This window comes from Phacochoerus africanus, chromosome X, assembly GCF_016906955.1.
Source record: "Phacochoerus africanus isolate WHEZ1 chromosome X, ROS_Pafr_v1, whole genome shotgun sequence".
In the NCBI taxonomy this organism is placed as follows: domain Eukaryota; kingdom Metazoa; phylum Chordata; class Mammalia; order Artiodactyla; family Suidae; genus Phacochoerus; species Phacochoerus africanus.
Genome location: NC_062560.1, coordinates 106488030 through 106507358, shown reverse-complemented (window position 1 = coordinate 106507358; position 19329 = coordinate 106488030). Strand labels below are relative to the sequence as shown.

At 36.8% G+C, this 19329-nt stretch overlaps 1 protein-coding gene across 1 annotated transcript in view; it reads left to right on the top strand.

Annotated features, from left to right (window-relative positions):
- Positions 1–18040, top strand: part of LOC125118114 (teneurin-1-like) — a 79475-nt gene extending 61435 nt beyond the window's left edge. The window contains exons 2-3 of the mRNA XM_047764249.1: positions 15900–16160; positions 17766–18040. Coding sequence (XP_047620205.1) covers positions 15900–16160; positions 17766–18040 — 536 coding nt within the window. The remainder of the gene's footprint in view (positions 1–15899; positions 16161–17765) is intronic.
- The last annotated feature ends 1289 nt before the right edge of the window (positions 18041–19329 follow it).

Genomic DNA, 19329 nt, shown 5'->3' with positions numbered 1-19329 from the left:
TTTATTGAATCGCATTGGGAATGTATATGTGTGTAGTAGATTTAAATTGCTACTTCTGCTTATAAAAATCCTGTGTCTCTTTTAAAGAATAGTAATAGTTAAAAAGAAGTTATGATAAACGTTTTTCCAGTTTTTTCCATACCAGTGAGTCCAATTTTATACTTAAATTATTTTGCTAATTCTTATTATAAACGGCTTTTTTATTGAAATGTGGACTTGAAATCCAGTGGCATTTTTAATATACCAGTAGATAATACATATTTAAATTTCATATATGAATAATTAGAATTCCAAATGGCCTTTCTAGTTTTCTTTTCACACCACTGCTAAGGCCCATTTGAATTTTATATAGGTTAAGAAATAAAACTGATTTCCTAGATGAATGAAAGTTATCTTTCAATAATTTTAGCCTAATGCCAAAATTAAGCTGTTCACAAATGGACTGTTTTAAATAACCCTGCCCAGACTTGAAGTTCTTAGAGAAAATAATATTTGGCATGTATATAGCACACCCTAGCCAGAATAGACTTTTATATATTGGTTATATGTCATGACATAGATCAGTGATATGCCTATAATTTTATAGATAAACTGGAATAATTCAGTTTTTTCCTCATTCCCGCTACCAAGTCCCAGTCACTGAAAGCTGCCCTCTCACTTTCTCCCCTACCCTCAAAGTTATTTTAAACTCTCAAGTATTTAGCCAAAAATCTTTTGAGAGCAAAGTGAACACATATAGCAGGGCCAAATAAAACATATCTCAGCTTAGCTTCCCTGATAGAGGATGGTGCAGAAGATATCATTTTCACAGAGTAGATTCAGTTGTTACAAGAAGCTAAATTACAGTGAGTCATTGTTTTCATATACACAAGATTTAACGAAACATCTGGAAGGACCCTGAATTAATACCCAAATGATATACACAGATTAATATACAGATGAGAATCTGTGTAATTCTGATCCTGAGTTTGGTCCGAACACCATTATTACAAATTTATTGCAACTAGAATATGAGCTCTGTGCTGGCATGGATTTTTGTCTGTTCCGTTCATTGCTCCTTCGCTAATATGTGGGATGGTGCCTGCCATATCATATGGTTAATAAATATTTTCTAAAAAATCAATTTTCTTATATTCTGGATGAAAACTCATAGCTCCAGAATTTCCAGGTTGCTTTGTAGATTTCTGAAAAATTCTTAAAATTTGATTATTTGTGTGTAATGATTCTGCCACCCTTACATATAAGGAACAGTAAACGATATGGGGTATAAGAAACAAGTGAGTCCCAAATCCTTAGCATGGCATGTAAGGCTCATTGGTAACTGGCCTCTCTACACATATTCCTATAGCATAGACACAGCAAATTATTTGCTGTTCTTTGAATTTACCACTTACAGTACCTACTTTGCCTTTAAATATGTGATTCTTGCTATTGGAAATGCTATTACTACCTTTTAACCTGCCAGAGGCATATTTATCCTTTTAGATACAACTCAAATATCATCTCTTCTCTGAAACTATTCTCAATATTCCAGTCAGGTTAAGTCCCTCACTTCCCTTAGACGCCACAGTCCTTTATGCATAAATTTGTCATGGAAGTTACCTCCTTGTCCTGTCATCATTTCCATGTCTTCACTAGATTGTTAGCTGTTCAAGGGCAGAGGATATGTCTTTTTTTCCATCTTTCATATCTGCCTGGATCCTATCATAGTGCCTATCACACAGTACGTACTTATTAAGTGCTTATTGAATAACTTATTAACTAAGTGCATGAAAACTAATGGTGGGAGTGCTATTAAAAATGATAATATATAATTTGGCATGAGTTTAGAAAAAGTAAGTATACTGAACCTGGCTTAGATTTATTACATTTGCTAGCATAGTACTACATTTTGAGGTAACTGGCCACAAAAAAGGAATAGTTGAAAAAGAAAGGGAGAATTAACACATGGAGTTAAGGGTCTAGACAAGGAGGTAACGCCATAAAAATAATGGATGCTGGATATGGAGTGAGAGAGGCTAAAGGACAAGTGGATGGACAAAAGGTACAGAATCACGTCTAGGACAAACCTTGGAACCAGTGAAAGAGCTAGTAACTATGTCAAAAGTAAAAATTCAGCCAAGCAGATATTTTGTCAATATAACATCAAATCACTGTTTGGCTGTTTGTATGGGGTGTTTTTCCCGACCAAGGTGATGATTTGTGGACTGAATGGAGTCCACTATTCAGGCATTGTGTAGACTCATACTACATGGTCTTTATATCATTAATGTCCTTAGGCAATTCTCATAGACTGACCTGCACATCTTTCCAAAATCTGTAAAATGAACACAACTGTATTCATGTGCATAGATCAACCATTGTTTTTTAAGTGCCTGAAATGTTCATTTGCTTGTTCAGGTTAAATGTTTAGGGCAATGTTAATAAGGAATTGAGCCATGTAAGTTTCTAGCATAGAAGCTCTAATGTTATTGTTGCTGTTTGTTTTTGCTTTCCAGCTTTAAGAGGTTTTGGAAAATGCATTTTATAGCAATTGCCTGCAGTGTTAGCACTAAATGATAATAAAGATAAGCATGCCTTTATTTAATTTCATACCTCCTTGATGAATTTAGAATAAAGAAAAACTTGCTCAGCATTTAATCAGAAACTGTAGAATATTTTCATCTGAAAGCCAGTCTCTGATGCTGTGATTGATACATGAAAAGTTCTGAATGTAGATCACAGATTTAGGCTCAGTCTATTTAGCCTGAGATGGTATTGCTACCTTGTAAACAGGAAATGGCCCCGATTTTTATCTGATTGTCTCATCTGGCTGGGTGATAGTATGCTGAATAATACTCTAACACACATTTCCCAATGAGTAACATTCCTTTCATCTTTGCTAATGTTAAATAATTTCAAAACTCTCCTCAAGGCAGCTGCTGTGAGCTAGAGATCTAAACACAAGAGAGGCCAACATTTTCTTTTATCGGTCCTCCTGTAAACACAGATGTTGTTTGTATTATCTGGAAGCACAGAATACACTCTAAAATATCACTGTTATTTTCAGTGAGTCAAAGTGACATGACAGTGGTTAAATGAATCTATAAGCATTAATACAAAGTGAAATAATAGTTCAAAAGAAGGTGTAAAAATACATTAAACTCTTACAACAACCATGAGCTAATATATGCATAGTTTAAGGGCCTCTTTTTTATACAGTCAGTGACAAAGGAACAGTCCATTGTCTCCCAGCTGCCATATCCCTCAAAGTAATTTTGGCGGCTGGCTGTGAAAATCCAGATGGAAACAGCAGCAAGCTGAATGAAACCTGAGAAGGTGAGAAAGCAGGAAGTTCTAGCATCAGCCACTACACATTGCACAAATGAGGAGAACCAGGCCGTGAATTCAAATGTACTACTTATAACTTCAAATGCTGTATAAGGTGATTAGGAGTCAGTGTTAAAAGTGTTCCAACTTGTCTTTGCCACATGGTATCTGTGTGGCTTTGGACAATTTACATAAACTCTCTTTGAGCCTCAGTTGCCTTCTTTGAAAAACAGGGATAAAAATAACCTTTTTCACAGGGCATACTGTGAGGATTAAATAAAATAATATCTATCTTGGGACCTGGTACATTGAAGATACTAAATTCATGTTTGGATGTACATATTTTTTCAGTATGTAAAACTGTATGTCCCTTCGTAGCTTGACTTGCATCCCTTTGAACCCTAGGACTGGAGAATGTGTGTTTTGAAATCAGAATTACTAATCCAAGTGGTTAAGTCTAAAACTTTGTACTTCATCAGTTACAAATGGGGAAGATTAGTTCCCCAGTTTCCACGGCAAGTAGAGAATGACCATTTTTTCTAAATATAAGTTTGTACAGGTAGGATTATAATGTAAACACAGCTCTCAAAAATAATTCTGTAACCAGTTATAATGGAAAAAATAAAAATCATTATAAATGAAAAAATAATTCCATTACTTCAGATGACCTATATGTCAGAATGAGGTCAATACTGGCCCTGGTTACTGGAGTGTTTGACTACTATGCTATTGTTTCTGTGTAATAACCCATTCTGCTACTGACTATATATACACTGTGCTACTAAAGACCCCTTGTAGAAATTAGTGATAAACAAAGGGGACATTACCAACCTCCCATTATTGAGAGGTAGCTTTTGAGGGTTGTTTAAAGAGTAGGGCTGCATTTACATTGAGTTAACCATTTCCTCTGATCTAGTCTTCTTTGAAACAAATAATATGCATTTAGACAGAATAATTAGACAGGATTGTGTGAGAAATCTCTAGCTGTAGAATAAAACAAAGGCAAGTAGCTTGTTATGGTGGCAATGGCTAATGTGCATCACCAGTATCGAGTCACCTGATCTGTCATAGTACTTCGTCACTGAGCTTAGATTGGCCATGAATCCTTCCTGCCACATTAGGATCAAACCTAATTTGTTGATCATATTTACATTAGTCTGTAACTATCAAGTCATTCAGGAATTTCGATGTGCAGAATTGAAACCCTTATGATTTCACTGGAGTGAAGGCAAAATGGCCAATAAATCAAGAGAAATTCATCTGTCATTTCCCTCATTCATGGCAGTTTGTGAACTCAGATTGGTTTTTCAGTCTTATCAATGATGTCACTTTGTTTCATTTTTCCCAGTGTTCAACTGGGGCATTTAAATTAGGCACATGGGAAACATACTTCTCCGTTTTTACAATACATGCCTATTAAAGTGTAGTTAATATACAATAAACTGTACACATTTATAGTGTGTCATTTGGCAGATTTTGGCCCATGAAAACATCACCACAACCATTATAGTGAACATATGAATAACCCCTCAAAGTTTCCTCTTGGCACTCTGTAATGCTTTTCCCTCCACCACTTCCAAAACACCCAACTCCCAGGCACCCGGGATCTGCTTTCTGTCACTATAGATTAGTTTGCATTTTCTAGAGTTTTACATAACTGGAAGCATATACTATGTAAACTTTTTGACCTTTCTTTAAAAAACAGCACAGTTTGATATTTATCTATATTTTGCTATGTATCAATAGTTCATTCCTTTTTATAGCTCAATAGTATTCCATTGTACGGATAGAGGAAAGTTTGCATTTATTCACCAGGTGATGACTATTTGAGCCATTTTCAGCTTTTTGCTCTTACAAATAAAACTGCTATGAACATTCATGTACAAGTCTTTGTATGGACATGTGATTTCATTTCTCTTGGGTAAAATATCGAGGGGTAGAATAGTTAGATCATATGGTAAGTGTATGTTTAACTTTATAATACCTGAAGGTCTAATTAGCCCTAGAGCAAACATTGCTCTCAGCCCACCTAACAAAGCTTAATAGCAAGACCCAAAAGGATGAAACTGATGGCACGTATGACCACAGCCCAAAATAAAGTTCAATAATAGATATAGGAATATAAAACCCTCTTTGCAGACTCCACTCAATGCTCATGAACTACAAGGTTTTTCACTCTGGTTGTTGAGAACGGGGACTATTTGCAGCCCTGTTTCTGATTCAAAGTTGTTTCCTTTCATCCTTTCAGTTGGGTCTTCCTCCTGTCTCAAGTGGTTTCCTTGCATGCGTGTACTGTTCAAGACTGGTAAATATCCAGGGGAACCCTGTGCAGATCTCTTGGAGTTCTCTTTCTCTGTACCTCTCTCCTCTTTGGTATTTGTACTGCGCTCTGGCTGTCTTAGCTTTCCCAGGTGACTAGGTCCATCTCCTCAAATCAAAGAGACTGCCAGGTTGCACCTACATTTTCCCTCCCTTCGCTAAGGCCTGAAAACTCTTTGAAGGCAATAAGTTGAAGCACTCATAGGACTTGTCTCATCTGTTTCCCATATCTCAGGGATCACCGTCTTTCGTTGCCTGATGTCTGAAATTGTTGTTTCATATATTTTGTCTGGTTTTTGTTGCTACAGTTTCTGACAGGAGAATAAATTTGGTCCCTCTCACCCTATCTTGACTAGAAGTGGAATTCTCCAGAATTTAATGTTTTTCTCTAAACAGAATTCAAATTCAGAGGTCCCTGATGAGCATCCCAAGGGTTCTTTCTACAGTCTTTGCCCCTTTGGAGAGTTTCTTTTATCCCTGAAAAAAAGTTCTCTGAGTTCATAAAAATAAAATAAATTCACTCCAGGAAACTCTACAAATTTGCCAAGATGGTCATTTATATCTGGTATATGGGATGAAACTGGTGGGTAATAAGAACAAAAGAATTTTTAATTCAAGCCAGCCTAAAAATCGTCTTTTGCCAAGGCTTTGTGGCTGGTTTTATCAAAGGCCTCCCAGTCCCATACCCTAGGGTATATTTTGAAGAATTTTAATAGAGATTCTTTTCTCAATTCATTAAGCCAAAAAGAATAGTGAGGACAGCTTCCTTTGTGAGAGTGTTTGAGTCAGAAGATGATACAGAGAACTTGTTCCCCATTAGTCTAATATTGCTATAAATTGTTTTTTCCTAAATCCACACCAGTAGGTTGCTGCCTTTCTCTTTTTGCCAAATTTGTGTAGCATCTATTATTTGAAATGCATGGCTAATTTACCAAAATAGGAATTTTTCAATTTGCAACGGTAAGCATTGTTTTAAACAAAAGCAGACCAAAACAAAACCATCTCATATGTGTCAGCATTGCATTTACAAATTTAACCATTTCAAGGGTGGTTTCATATTAACTACTGACTTTAAAACTTGTAATTTATGATCACTCCTTGCCGAGAATTATTCTAAGGCGAGAAGGGATGGCAATACTATCTTATACTTATAAGGTCCTTCATAGATCATACAACATTTTGCAGAAATTATCTTATTTGATTTTGAGAAACGCTAAATGTTTAGAAAACACTGGGATGTGGAGGTCTAATTCATGAGGTAATATAGACAGCATACATATAGAAAAAAATATACAATCAGAAATAAAATAATGTAGTAAAGATTAGAAATGCTATGAGGAAGCGTACGATTATTGAGAGGAAGGAGAGGAAGGTTGGAGAATACTTTGTGAAGGTACTGACCCAAGCTGGATGTTAGGAATTATATTGGTGAAAGATCAGAGGAACATTTTCCAGTTGGTTGGCACAACATGTCCAAATATACAGAGGTAAAAATAAATTGGGCATCTTGGAAAGTTGCCAAGAAGAATCCCCAATAGACCAGAATGTAGTTTATTCAATAGTTCTTTGTGTATAGTGACTCTGGTGTACAGTTCTTTCTTGACCTCTTTACTCAATCATGACAAAATAAATGCTTACAGATTAGAGTAGAATGTTATAGAAGTCACATTGTTTGCCTTTAAGAGTATGTGTTTGAAGCACTCACAAGTGTTTTTAGTGGTCATCTAACTCTAGCTCACTGTTCTCATTTCTCTAGATGGAATTGTGCTGCAGATTTATGTAGTTTAAGACATACACAGACACACGCACATACATATAACACACACGAAACAAACAGCTTCACACACTTAGTGAAATTAACGAAAATACGGAAGTATACATGGTAGACCTACAGTGGTCAATAAGGATTCAAGCTCTAAAGTGATATGAACAGCCAGAAAATTGGACCAACACAGGTAAGAAATGAGAAATTTTTAGGGCCATTGAGCACAATGCATTTTCAGTGTCCAGTAGCCCTGAAAATTTCTCATTTAGGCCAGGAAGTCTCTGTCTCATTTGAAATATTGAAGTAAAGGGAACACACGCAGGTTCTCATTGATCTAAATTTCTGTTTAGTCCAGGACTTTTCACCATCTTTCCTAGTCTCTGATTCTTTATCCAGACTCTTGTTACCGAGGCTATAGAGCAGGCATCAGCTTTTTTATTGCAGTGGTAACTGCTGTCTGAGTTAGCTTCAGAGCACGTTCTCCCATCTGTGAGTACAGTCTAAACTGGACCCTGCACCAAATGAATATTAGTTCAAGAAAATAGAAGTTGTTTATTCCCGCATCAAATTTCCTTCCTTCTTACTGAAGGATTTTTGCATCTCTAGGTAAGACTGGATGGAGTGCCTTTTGATTTTGCCAAGGCTCATCTCCCTTCCTTTTGACTTTATGCTATAATTCTGTGTCCTTCTCCAGTTTGAAGAGTTTTTACAGATTTGCTCACTGTAAAAACTCACTGTACTTTTGAGAGTATCCTTTTTGACATTAATGTGGTCTTTTAACTGTGTTCTGGAATGTCTCCAGTTAGCCAGTATTAGTCACAAAGCATGAATGTTTATACTTTCAGGCTTTTAACTCCGCCCAGATTTTTGCCATACTTTTCACTATACTGACAGATGGAGAAATCTTGAAAATTAAATAAGGCATAATTGGAAGGTCCTGAGTACTGAGATAATGGGTGCATTTGGAAATGTGAGGGGGGAGATTAGGCTTCAGAAAGCTTGGTTTTTTAAGTCCTCTGATATCCACAGGCTCCAGACTTGCATGTGGGAGCACTCCATATCTCACTCCTATGCCCGAAAAAAGGCTGATGAACCCTCAGCAGAAAAATAAAGGTCATGTCTGGGTGGTATGCCTTTATTACTTTGTCATTTGGACCTATAAAAAGGCTCTCTGTGGAACTTGCCAAAGGGCATGGCATGGTCCTGTTAATTCACTCTGTTCAGTGCCTACTACAGGGCTGTGCATTTGATAAAGCTTTTTCACAAAGAGAAGAGGAAATTAAATTGGGCTAATTTTCTAAGACTAAGAGAAATCAGAGAAGTCTGTTTTGTTTTATTTCCTTGACTTGAAATTGAGTGGGTGTTCAGCAGAGCTGTGTTTAAGTAAACTTAAATGAACTGATTTGTTTGACAATTTGATATCATTTTCCTTTCAAAGCCCCCAAACTGAGAAATACAAAATGGTACCCACTTGTGAAAATTATTTGTCTCCTGTCTGGTGTTGCTCCCCTCCATCCTTCCTTCCAGCCTGCCTTCCTTCCTTTGTATTTCTTGCTTAAGACCCTAATAACTCATTGTATTTTTCTCTAGCGCCAGGAATAGTTAGTGAGTCAGTAGTATTTCTTATATTTCTTAATTGTGTGATTTTTTTATGCATTATACCATAGAATAGTGCTTTTAAGTTTGCAACAGCCGTGTTTATAAACTGATAATTTCATGTTTGATAAGAAACTATTGACTTGTTAATGATATATTTTACATACTCTATTAATAATCTTACAATTCACAATGGATATCTAGGCTCTTTTGATACTTTAACATGGCAAGACTTGTAATCCTGACAGAAGATCTTATAGAGCTATTGTGTATGATTATCCTTCACAGTAGAACTATGAATAGCACCTCAATTCATTAAATGGCTAATTCTTTTCCCATTTGAAAATATTAACCATTCCACATTTTGCCATAACAGGTTCAAGTTATAATTACAGAATTTTATGACAAGGGATTTCACCTAGAGATTTATTTCTAGTTGGACCTGAAGGTTTTGCAAATGAGGAAACTGAAGCCCCAGGATATTAAGTGATTTATCCAAAATCCATGTGGCTATTTAATAACAGTTGCTTTTGCATATAGTCCATAAGGCTTGTTATGAGTCACAGAATTAAAGCTAATGATTTTGTCCCCTCTCCTTCTTTCTTTTTTTGGAAATGAACTACACTCTTTGCAAATTATATTCCAAATCACTCAAGTCATGGCTAAGATATATCATGCTTTTTGACCTCCAGTTATTTATTTGGAATGTGATACCTTAAAGCTCCATTTTTAGAGGAAGTTTGGATGGGTAGGATTTTAAGAAAAATAAAGTCTTGAGCTTATCAGAAACTCAAAAATGGCACTTCTAGAAAAATGCTGATATAAATAACTACTACTTTCCCTTTCAAGTTTTGATAAGTGACTTCTCTAGGCTGAACACCTGAAGATCAATCTCTAAATTCAGAGAGAAAATACAGTAGTTCATTTTATTCAGCACTTTATAGAATTTTTAAAAATTATTAATTTATTAGAATTAACGGAGGCCTAAAGGGATCCTTCAGGCCAGATCCACTTAACTTAGTCTTATGATTTCCAACTACAGAATGTTCCCTTAGCTGCCTAAAGCTCATCAGTGATCAATTTCGTCTTTATTTCCCACCCCCTAGAATTGGCTTTCAACTGTTATGTTCTAGGGAGAAAGTGCTCCCTAGAGGATCAATGAGAAATTATGAATCATTTAGCCTTGATTGCCTCTTGGCTTATATATAAGCAAAACAGCATCTTGACTACTTTTTGTTTTTAATACCTGTACTTTCTCCCACTGGGAGGAAAAGAGCAGGGCCTCCTTCTAACTCAGAGATCCTTGGATCCATCCATGAAAATTGATGGATTCTCCAGTATCCTCACTTTCTTACTATCTTGTGGTACACAATCCACTAAAAGTAAAGTATAGAGGTATAGTTGAAGTACAATAAACTACACATAAACTATACAATATGATAAACTTTGGTATGCATACACATGTGAAACCATTGCCAGAGTCAAGTAGCAGACGTTTAGATCATCCTAAAAGTTTCCTTAGCCCCTTTTTTCTCCATTTCTCCCTTCTTTTCTTCCCCAGGCAACAACCGATCAAGTTTCTATCACTGTTAGATTGGTGTGTGTTTTCTAGAACGTTATTTAAATGGAAGCATACATTATGTACACATGCATCTTGTTATGTCAATAGTTGATTCATTTTTTTTTTTTTTTTTTGGTCTGAGTAGAGTTCCATAGCATGGATATACCACAAATGATTTATCCTTTCAGCTATTCATGGACACTTGATTGTTTCTAATTCTTAGCTATTTTATTAACGCTTCTATATAACCTCTTACAGATTTTTATTTCTTGATGGTAAATGTCTAGAACTGCATTGCTCTCTTGTTAAATATAGCTTTATCTGGGGTTCCCGTCGTGGCTCAGTGGTTAACGAATCCGACTAAGAATCATGAGGTTGCCGGTTCGGTCCCTGGCCTTGCTCAGTGGGTTGGAGATCTGGTGCTGCCCTGAACTGTGGTGTAGGTTGCAGACGCGGCTCGGATCCCGCGATGCTGTGGCTCTGGCGTAGACTGGCGGCTACAGCTCTGATTAGACCCCTAGCCTGGGAACCTCCATATGCCGCAGGAGCAGCCCGAGAAATTACAAAAAGACAAAAAATATATATATATGTGTGTGTATGTATATGTGTGTGTGTATATATATATATCTTTACCTTTTTGAGAAACTACCAAACTGTTTTCCAAAGTGACCATACCATTCTGCTTTCTTACCAGCAGTGTATGTTATGGTAGTTGCTCCACATCCTGGTCAACACTTGGTGTGATCATAATTTTTTAGCCATTCTAGTAGGTCTGTAGTGGTATCTCATTGTGAAGTTAGTTTGCCCTTTCCTAAAAACTAGTGATGTTGAGCATCTTTTCATTCATTTACTGGTCATTTCTATATCTTTTTCTGGTGAAGTATCTCTTCAAATCTTTTGCCCATATTAAATATTGGATTTAAACTCTGTATTAACCTGCTCAGATTTTGTCTCCTCAAGGGTGCAAAATAGGTTTTCTTTACAATAAAAATTAAATAAATATTCGTGTGGCCCACATACATCATTCACTTGACAATGTCTATGTCTGTTTACTCCTGAAATATACTTTCTAATGGTACCAATTTATCCACTTAAATCTTACATAGCCTAAGATTTTACTTATATTTCTCTTGTGGCTAGCTTTTTGGTAAGAATAGTCTATAATAAATCCAATCGAACTTTATCTTCTCTAGTGAATATGTGGTATTTTAGGTAACAATGTTATATGTGTAAGGCTGAAAATAAAAACATCCACTTATGGTGCCTTATAAGTGCTTTATGGAAAATGCATCCTATGGGAATTTTGAACATCACCAAGACATTTGCGCATTTAAGGAAATAATTCACAATGGTAACAGTTTCACGAAAGGGAAGTGAGGCTATTCAATGACTATCACCTACTTACGTGACACCTTTCTTTCTTCCTTTCTTTCTCCTTCCTTTCTCCCTTCCTTCCTTCCTCCCTCCCTTCCTTTTTTTTTTTTTTTTTTTGCTTTCCTATGAAAAAAAAAAAGAGCAACTGGGTAGCTTACTTGGATTGTTACTTTTTAAAATTATGTATTGGTGGAGTTCCCATTGTGGATCAGCAGAAACGGATCTAACTAGGAACCATAAGGTTGCAAGTTTGATCCCTGGCCTCACTCAGTGGGTTAAGGATCTGGTGTTGCTGTAGCTGTGGCGTAGGTCAGCAGCCATAGCTCCGATTTGACCCCTAGCCTGGGAACCTCCATATGCCGTGGGTAAAGCCCTAAATAAATAAGTATATAAATAAATAAAATTATATATTGGCAAAGAATTGTACTGTATTTAATTGGGGAATTTAGGATTTATTCTTTGTATTCAAATCACAGTTCCAATTAGAAATCTTACACAATTTTTTGATCAAATCGCACCACATTTCCTTAGAAGGGAAAAAACCCATGTTCACATTTCCTTTTGAAGGGGAAAAAAATCTTCAACAAAAAGGGATTCTGCTTATATTCCTCAATGATTTTTTAAAAATCTTTTTTTATTATTTTATTATCTGGAGTGAGAAACTGGCTGTGTATTTTATTTGCTCATCCTTTTCCAGTGAATATCTTTACTATGACTCAGATGCTCATATTAAAATCTTTACAAAGTCATATCTCATATGCCATTCTATTAGCGAAAATAAATGCAAGTCTATGCTTTGGGAAAGTAAATTTCCTAATTAGTGCCCTAAATCCATGGCAAGTAAATGGCGGGAACATCACAGTAATTCAGTTCAAATGCTTTCTTGCTTGTGTCTCCAAATAGAATTTGAACTGTTGTTGAGAAGTCTTTGGTAGTGCCACAATAATGTTACTTTCTCACTTCTCCCCTTTTCCTGGCTCCCACTTATTTCAGAGAAATCGCTAGGGAAGTAGTTTTCTTTTCTTCTCTCTTCTTTTTTGTTTTTTGTTTGTTTTTTTTTTTTTTTTTTTTTTTTTGGCTGCATCTGCAGTTTGTGGAAATTCCCAGGTGAGGTATCAAACCTGAACCACAGCTGCAACCCAAGCCACAGCAGTGATAACGCCAGATCCTTAACCTGCAGCACCACAAGGGAACTTTTATTTATTTATTTATTATTTTTAATTTTATTTTCCCACTTTACAGCAAGGAGATCAAGTTATCCTTACATGTATACATTACATTTTTTCCCCCACCCTTTGTTCTGTTGCAACGTGAGTATCTAGACATAGTTCTCAATGCTACTCAGCAGGATCTCCTTGTAAATCTATTCTAAGTTGTGTCTGATAATCCCAAGCTCCCGATCCCTCCCACTCCCTCCCCCTCCCCCTCCATCAGGCAGCCACAAGTCTCTTCTCCAAGTCCATGATTTTCTTTTCTGAAGAGATGTTCATTTGTGCTGGATATTAGATTCCAGTTATAAGTGATATCATATGGTATTTGTCTTTGTCTTTCTGGCTCATTTCACTCAGAATGAGATTCTCTAGTTCCATCCATGTTGCTGCAAATGGCATTATGTCGTTCTTTTTTATGGCTGAGTAGTATTCCATTGTGTATATATACCACCTCTTCCGAATCCAATCCTCTGTCGATGGACATTTGGGTTGTTTCCATGTCCTGGCTATTGTGAACAGTGCTGCAATGACCATGCGGGTGCACGTGTCTCTTTTCAGTAGAGTTTTGTCCGGATATATGCCCAAGAGTGGGATTGCAGGGTCATATGGTAGTTCTATGTATAGATTTCTAAGGTATCTCCAAACTGTTCTCCATAGTGGCTGTACCAGTTGACATTCCCACCAACAGTGCAGGAGGGTTCCACAAGAGAACTTTCAGGAGAAGTTTTCGAAGTGTGGTCCCTAGATCGATAACATAGGTCTTACCTGGGAACCTGTTAGAAATGCAGATTCTCTGTCCCTACTACAGACCAGCTGAATCAGACACTGAAATTGGTCTTGGAGGGGGCAGGCACAGCAATCTGTGTTTTGATAAGCCTTCCAGGTGATTCTGAATGAAGCATGCTGAAGGTTGGAAACCACTGGCCTAGTGGAACGAAGGAAGTTGTGAATGCAGGCCTATATAAAATTCCTTCCCTATAATTCCAAGCTGACAGGTTCATGACAACGTTGCTGTAGCAACAACTGCACAATAGGATCAGATAATGAAACATTGTGAGATTGAGGCAAGAATATTAATGATCACAATATTCTAGATCACTGAGGTTTATATTGGGCAAATGGATTTTTACTTTTAGCTTTATGTCAAGGAGAAGCATAGTTTCATAAGGTTTTATGTTTGACAAGTGGTAAAAATGCCTATTTTTTGAATATCACTCCTTTGGAATTTAGACAAATTTTGGTAGAAAAATAGAGTTACTCTTAAAGATACTCATCAAAGAAATCATAAGCAACATTGTCAACAGTGACGTTTAACCCTGAAAGGATTAATTTATAATTGACTTTCCCGAATATGATATAGTAGCTTTATTTGACTACAACATCTGTTTCACAGAACATAGTGCTGGACACCTAATAGCTATTGAATAAGCACTGAGATTTGATTTGTTAAACCCTTTTTTGGCAATTACATGTCACAAAAATAGCTATTTTTTAAAATATACTTGTATCCTGTACTGTTCTTTCTAGTACATGGCCAGTCTAAATTCCAGCACTTTTTATATTCAAATAATTAAATTCATTTTAGAGTTTGCATTTTGTTGACATGTGCTAAGGATTAGATGTGCTCAGTTAAGCTTCTTCCTGGACGAATGACATACCCTGTCTCTGATGTCAGTCTGAGAAAATCCTATATAGTGTACAACATCCCTGGATTACCTTATCTAAGTATTACATGGACATTTCAGATGATATGTCTTGGCATGTGGTCATTTTTCATTAACTTATTAGGGCCTGTTAAAGCATCTTCTCCCCTTTTTGACACCTTGCCATAATTGAAGGCAAAATTGACTATAAAACTGAATGAATGCCTGATAGTCATGTAGTAAGTTGATGGGGCTTCCTTAGTATCTAGCAGATGCCATGCAGACATGAATGTTTTAGGAAAAAGGGCCCAGTTGCTGTCTGATGTGGGCTATGGACAAGGGACACCTACCCTCTGGACTTTATTTTCCTCAGTGTAAACAGAGGGGATCATCATCTCTAAGATTCTAAACATATGAGTCTAAGGCTTGGGGAAATTGGCAGCAAAATCCAAGCCATGAACCATAAAGGTACAATATATGATTGAAAATTTTACATGTCTTTCTCAAAAAAATGAATGAAACGAATAATTAGCATAAATTCAGCCTCAAGCTCCTTTGGAGACAATGGGAAATAGTGGTATTAAATATTCATAATTTTAGAGTTTAATGTGTTTTAGGGAAAATACTTTCAAAAAGTGTATTTAAACAATGTTTTTTCCTCAGTTATCACATTGAATTATTTATTCTTAACTTTAAGGTGTATGAAATGCTTAGAAAAGCCAATAATTTTAATATTTTAAGCATAGGTGTGCTCTACACATCATATATATTCTTCCTAGAAGATAAATATCTTTTAAAGGACAGCTCTCTACACTTTATACTCCTCTGCACTCACTTATTTCATTACATTTTGTGCAACCTAAAATTGTAGCTATAAAGCTATTTTGGGCATGCTTTTTCCAGAACCTTGTAAAAATCAACAGGAGCGTAATTTTAAGCTACAGAAGTGCAAAATAAGCACAGAAGCCTAGCTACCATAAATAAAAAGGCCAGAATTCTAACTTTGCAAAAACACATAAATACTAGCAATGGGGCAGTGGGACCTAAGGTCAAAAAGTAGAATTTTATCAGGTATTTCTATATGCTTCTTAACTTTTTCTCTGACCTTTGTTTCTTCGCAGAGATGGAATTCTGTGAAACTCCTCACACTTTGTGCTCTGGCTACCAGACAGACATGCACAGTGTTTCTCGGCATGGCTACCAGTTAGAGATGGGGTCAGATGTGGACACGGAGACCGAAGGTGCTGCCTCACCTGACCATGCACTGAGAATGTGGATAAGGGGGATGAAATCAGAGCATAGTTCCTGTTTGTCCAGCCGGGCTAACTCTGCATTGTCCTTGACTGACACTGACCATGAGAGGAAGTCTGACGGAGAGAACGGTAATAGAAATATCTATATTGTTTAAGTAAAGCCCAGAGAGAATACAGATTTTAGACTTTGATTTGTTTTCTTTCCCTATGTCTCCCTATCTTTCATTTAATATGTGGAATGGAAATGCAAGTGAGCAAGGTCCCATAGACAAGGCATGTACTTAAGCATCTGGTAAATAAATACATTCATTTACATTAATATACAAAGTCCTTTTTATTTCTGGTGATTCTTTCTAAGGAAATAATTTCATGTAGTCAGCAATATTGTGCATATCTCATTTATTACTCACCTTTTATTTTCATCTTTATTTTCCAGTGCAATACTAGTGGTATTTATTTTAGAAGTATTCATTTCATGTATTTTGGCTTTATATCAATTTATGAACAATGAAATGAACAACTGTATGGCAAGCATATTCTGTATGTGCTCTCTATTTTGATTTAGATTAACCTGTCAAGTGTACAGACAGATGCAGATTGACCAGGCTAGAGTGAAATGATTTAAAAAAAGGGTAAATTAACATCAGCCATTTGCCAGAAAATAAGTAATAATAGTAGTAACATTAAATTGTAATTGCATATTATTTTCTTACCACTTTCACAAATGGAAAATTTTGTAGTTTTGATTTGTTGGGAAAAGGTTGATTTATTTTCTGCTCTTCTGTCCCTACTGAAGAACAAAATCATTGCATAAAAATCAAATTAATGCTTATTAAAAACATTAATCTCTTCATCACTCTATCTGTCTGAATTTCATAGGTCCCATTACCATGGCCACAAGGCCTGGTCTATTAGCAGTGGAGAAACAGAATTTTCTCAGATGCCAGGGAGGTAACCAACAGCCCTGTTCCTGCACTTTTTCTATTCTGTCCTCCTCTGCCTCCTTCAGTGCCCATAGGGGTCACTGATCGCAAGGATATAATCAGGAATGACCATTTACGCACTAGTTATCATATCATTTCCTAAATGATAGGCCATGACACCTTTGTAATATCACCAAATATCCTTGGGGGTCTTGATTTTTAAAGATTATTTTCATGTACATATTGCTGACTTTGGCCAAGAGTGTAAGGGAGGTGAAGTATGGAAGTGAGAGGGAACATATTCCATCTGTGTTATGCATATTCATGTAAGTGAAGGAGTATTAGGATGGAAGTTAAGAGACCTTGGACTGGTCCCTACAGTTTTCTGGGCTTTAGCTGTCAAACGGAAAATAACAACCAAATTTATATGAAATGGGGTGATAGAGGATCTCCTGTATTTCCAAGACTTCCTGTTCACCCTCATCTCACTCCTGGCATAAGGAAGTTATAGCCAATCTACTGGGTTGAAACATTAAAAGAAAGAAGTTTCTCCATGGGATGCCACCCTTCTTTTGCTCCTGGAAGACCCTAGGTATGAGATTTCTTCTCGGGTGGTGAAATTATTCTGAAATTACATAGTGATGATTGTTGTACAACCCTGTGAAAATACTAAAAGCTACTGAATTGTACACTTTAAGAGGGTGAATCTATTACTATAAAGATACTACTGGATGAAGTTTAAGGATTAAAGATTGAGGAATCTCAGATAACTTGGACCAGGATTAATTAGTAAAAATGTTTGCTATTACAGGTTTTAAATTCTCTCCCGTTTGTTGTGACATGGAGGCTCAAGCTGGGTCTACTCAAGGCAAGTGTTTCCAAATGTTTAATGACAAATTATTTTTACCTCACCTCATTCCTGACACCTACCCCACAAACTGCAACCCTGCCCATCTGACAAACAACATGCAGGCCTGGTTAATTAACCTGTCAGAGATTAGTTTATTGGTACTTTGCTGGTTTGCTTTCCTCTGGAAGACTTCATGTGTGTATGTGGATAGTGAAGAGGAGAGGAGTAGCTGGTGAGAAGGACAAGACAAGATTTAAGGTAGGATAGGGAAGCATTGATTTAGCATGTAGGCAGAGCTTTAACTCTGTTTGAGTTGGATTTTGCCTCATGACTTTCTACATTATCTCTGATTTTTTGCGTGACTCTAGCCATTAATTTAGTATATTTCAGATATTGTCATAACTTTACAACGCCACCTAGCATTGGTCTTTTCCTTCAGATGCTCTGGCTTGGCTTAAGAATCGCACTATACCCATGTCATCAATTATAAGTAACACCTTTAACTGAAGGACATGTCATTTATTCTTTTCTATAGACCTTTATTTATATTGTGTCATATCTCAGTGAGGGGTCTTTGGTGTCCTTTTACTTTTGCCTTCCTTATGCTCATTGGGCTTTGCCACTTTGCAGACTGATACTGAAGCAATATTTATAAATGATTTTGATGAAAATCAAACACTTCATGGGAGGGGGTTCCTCACATCTGAGCACAGGGCAATGACTCAAAATATGTAAGGAGGAGTTCCTGTCGTGGCGCAGCGGAAACAAATCCAACTAGGAACCATGAGGTTGCGGGTTCATTCCCTGGCCTCGCTCAGTGGGTTAAGGATCCGGCGTTGCCATGAGCTGTGGTGTAGGTCGCAGACATGGCTCAGATCTGGCATTGCTGTGGCTGTGTCATAAGGCTGGTGGCTATAGCTCTGATTTGACCTCTAGCCTGGGAACCTCCATATGCCGCAGGTACAGCCCTAAAAAGACAAAAGACAAAAAAAAAATGTAAGGAGCTAGGGGAAAATGAATCAGGGCAAAAGTACATTAAAATCAGCTTCACCAAAAATGCACATTATCCTTCCCCACCCCCAACATGAGAACCTCTTACTATGATGAGCCACTCTACATTCTATGTTAATGTAACATGTCCCTTAGATGTGTTAGGAACTTTCAGGAATATTTGGGGTTGTTCAGCTTCATTTCGCCTTCAGTCTAAGCAACCATCTACTTTCATGAAACACTATTCACTGGGAGAGAGTTGAAAGACTCAGGAGTGAAGCACGTGTATCTTTTCTTTATGGGTCTATTTTCCTTGTGGTTTATTTTAGGAACAATATAGCATACCACAAAATTGGGTGGGTCTGCCAAGGAAAACCTATGATCCAGTCTGCTAAAAACTAGTCCTTAACTGCAAGCTTCTTTTGGCTCAGTGTACATTTCCAAGGAGAATTTCAACTTTTTTTTTTTTTTGGTCTTTTTAGAACCTCACCCGTGGCATATGGAGGTTCCCAGGCTAGGGGTCTAATCGGAGCAG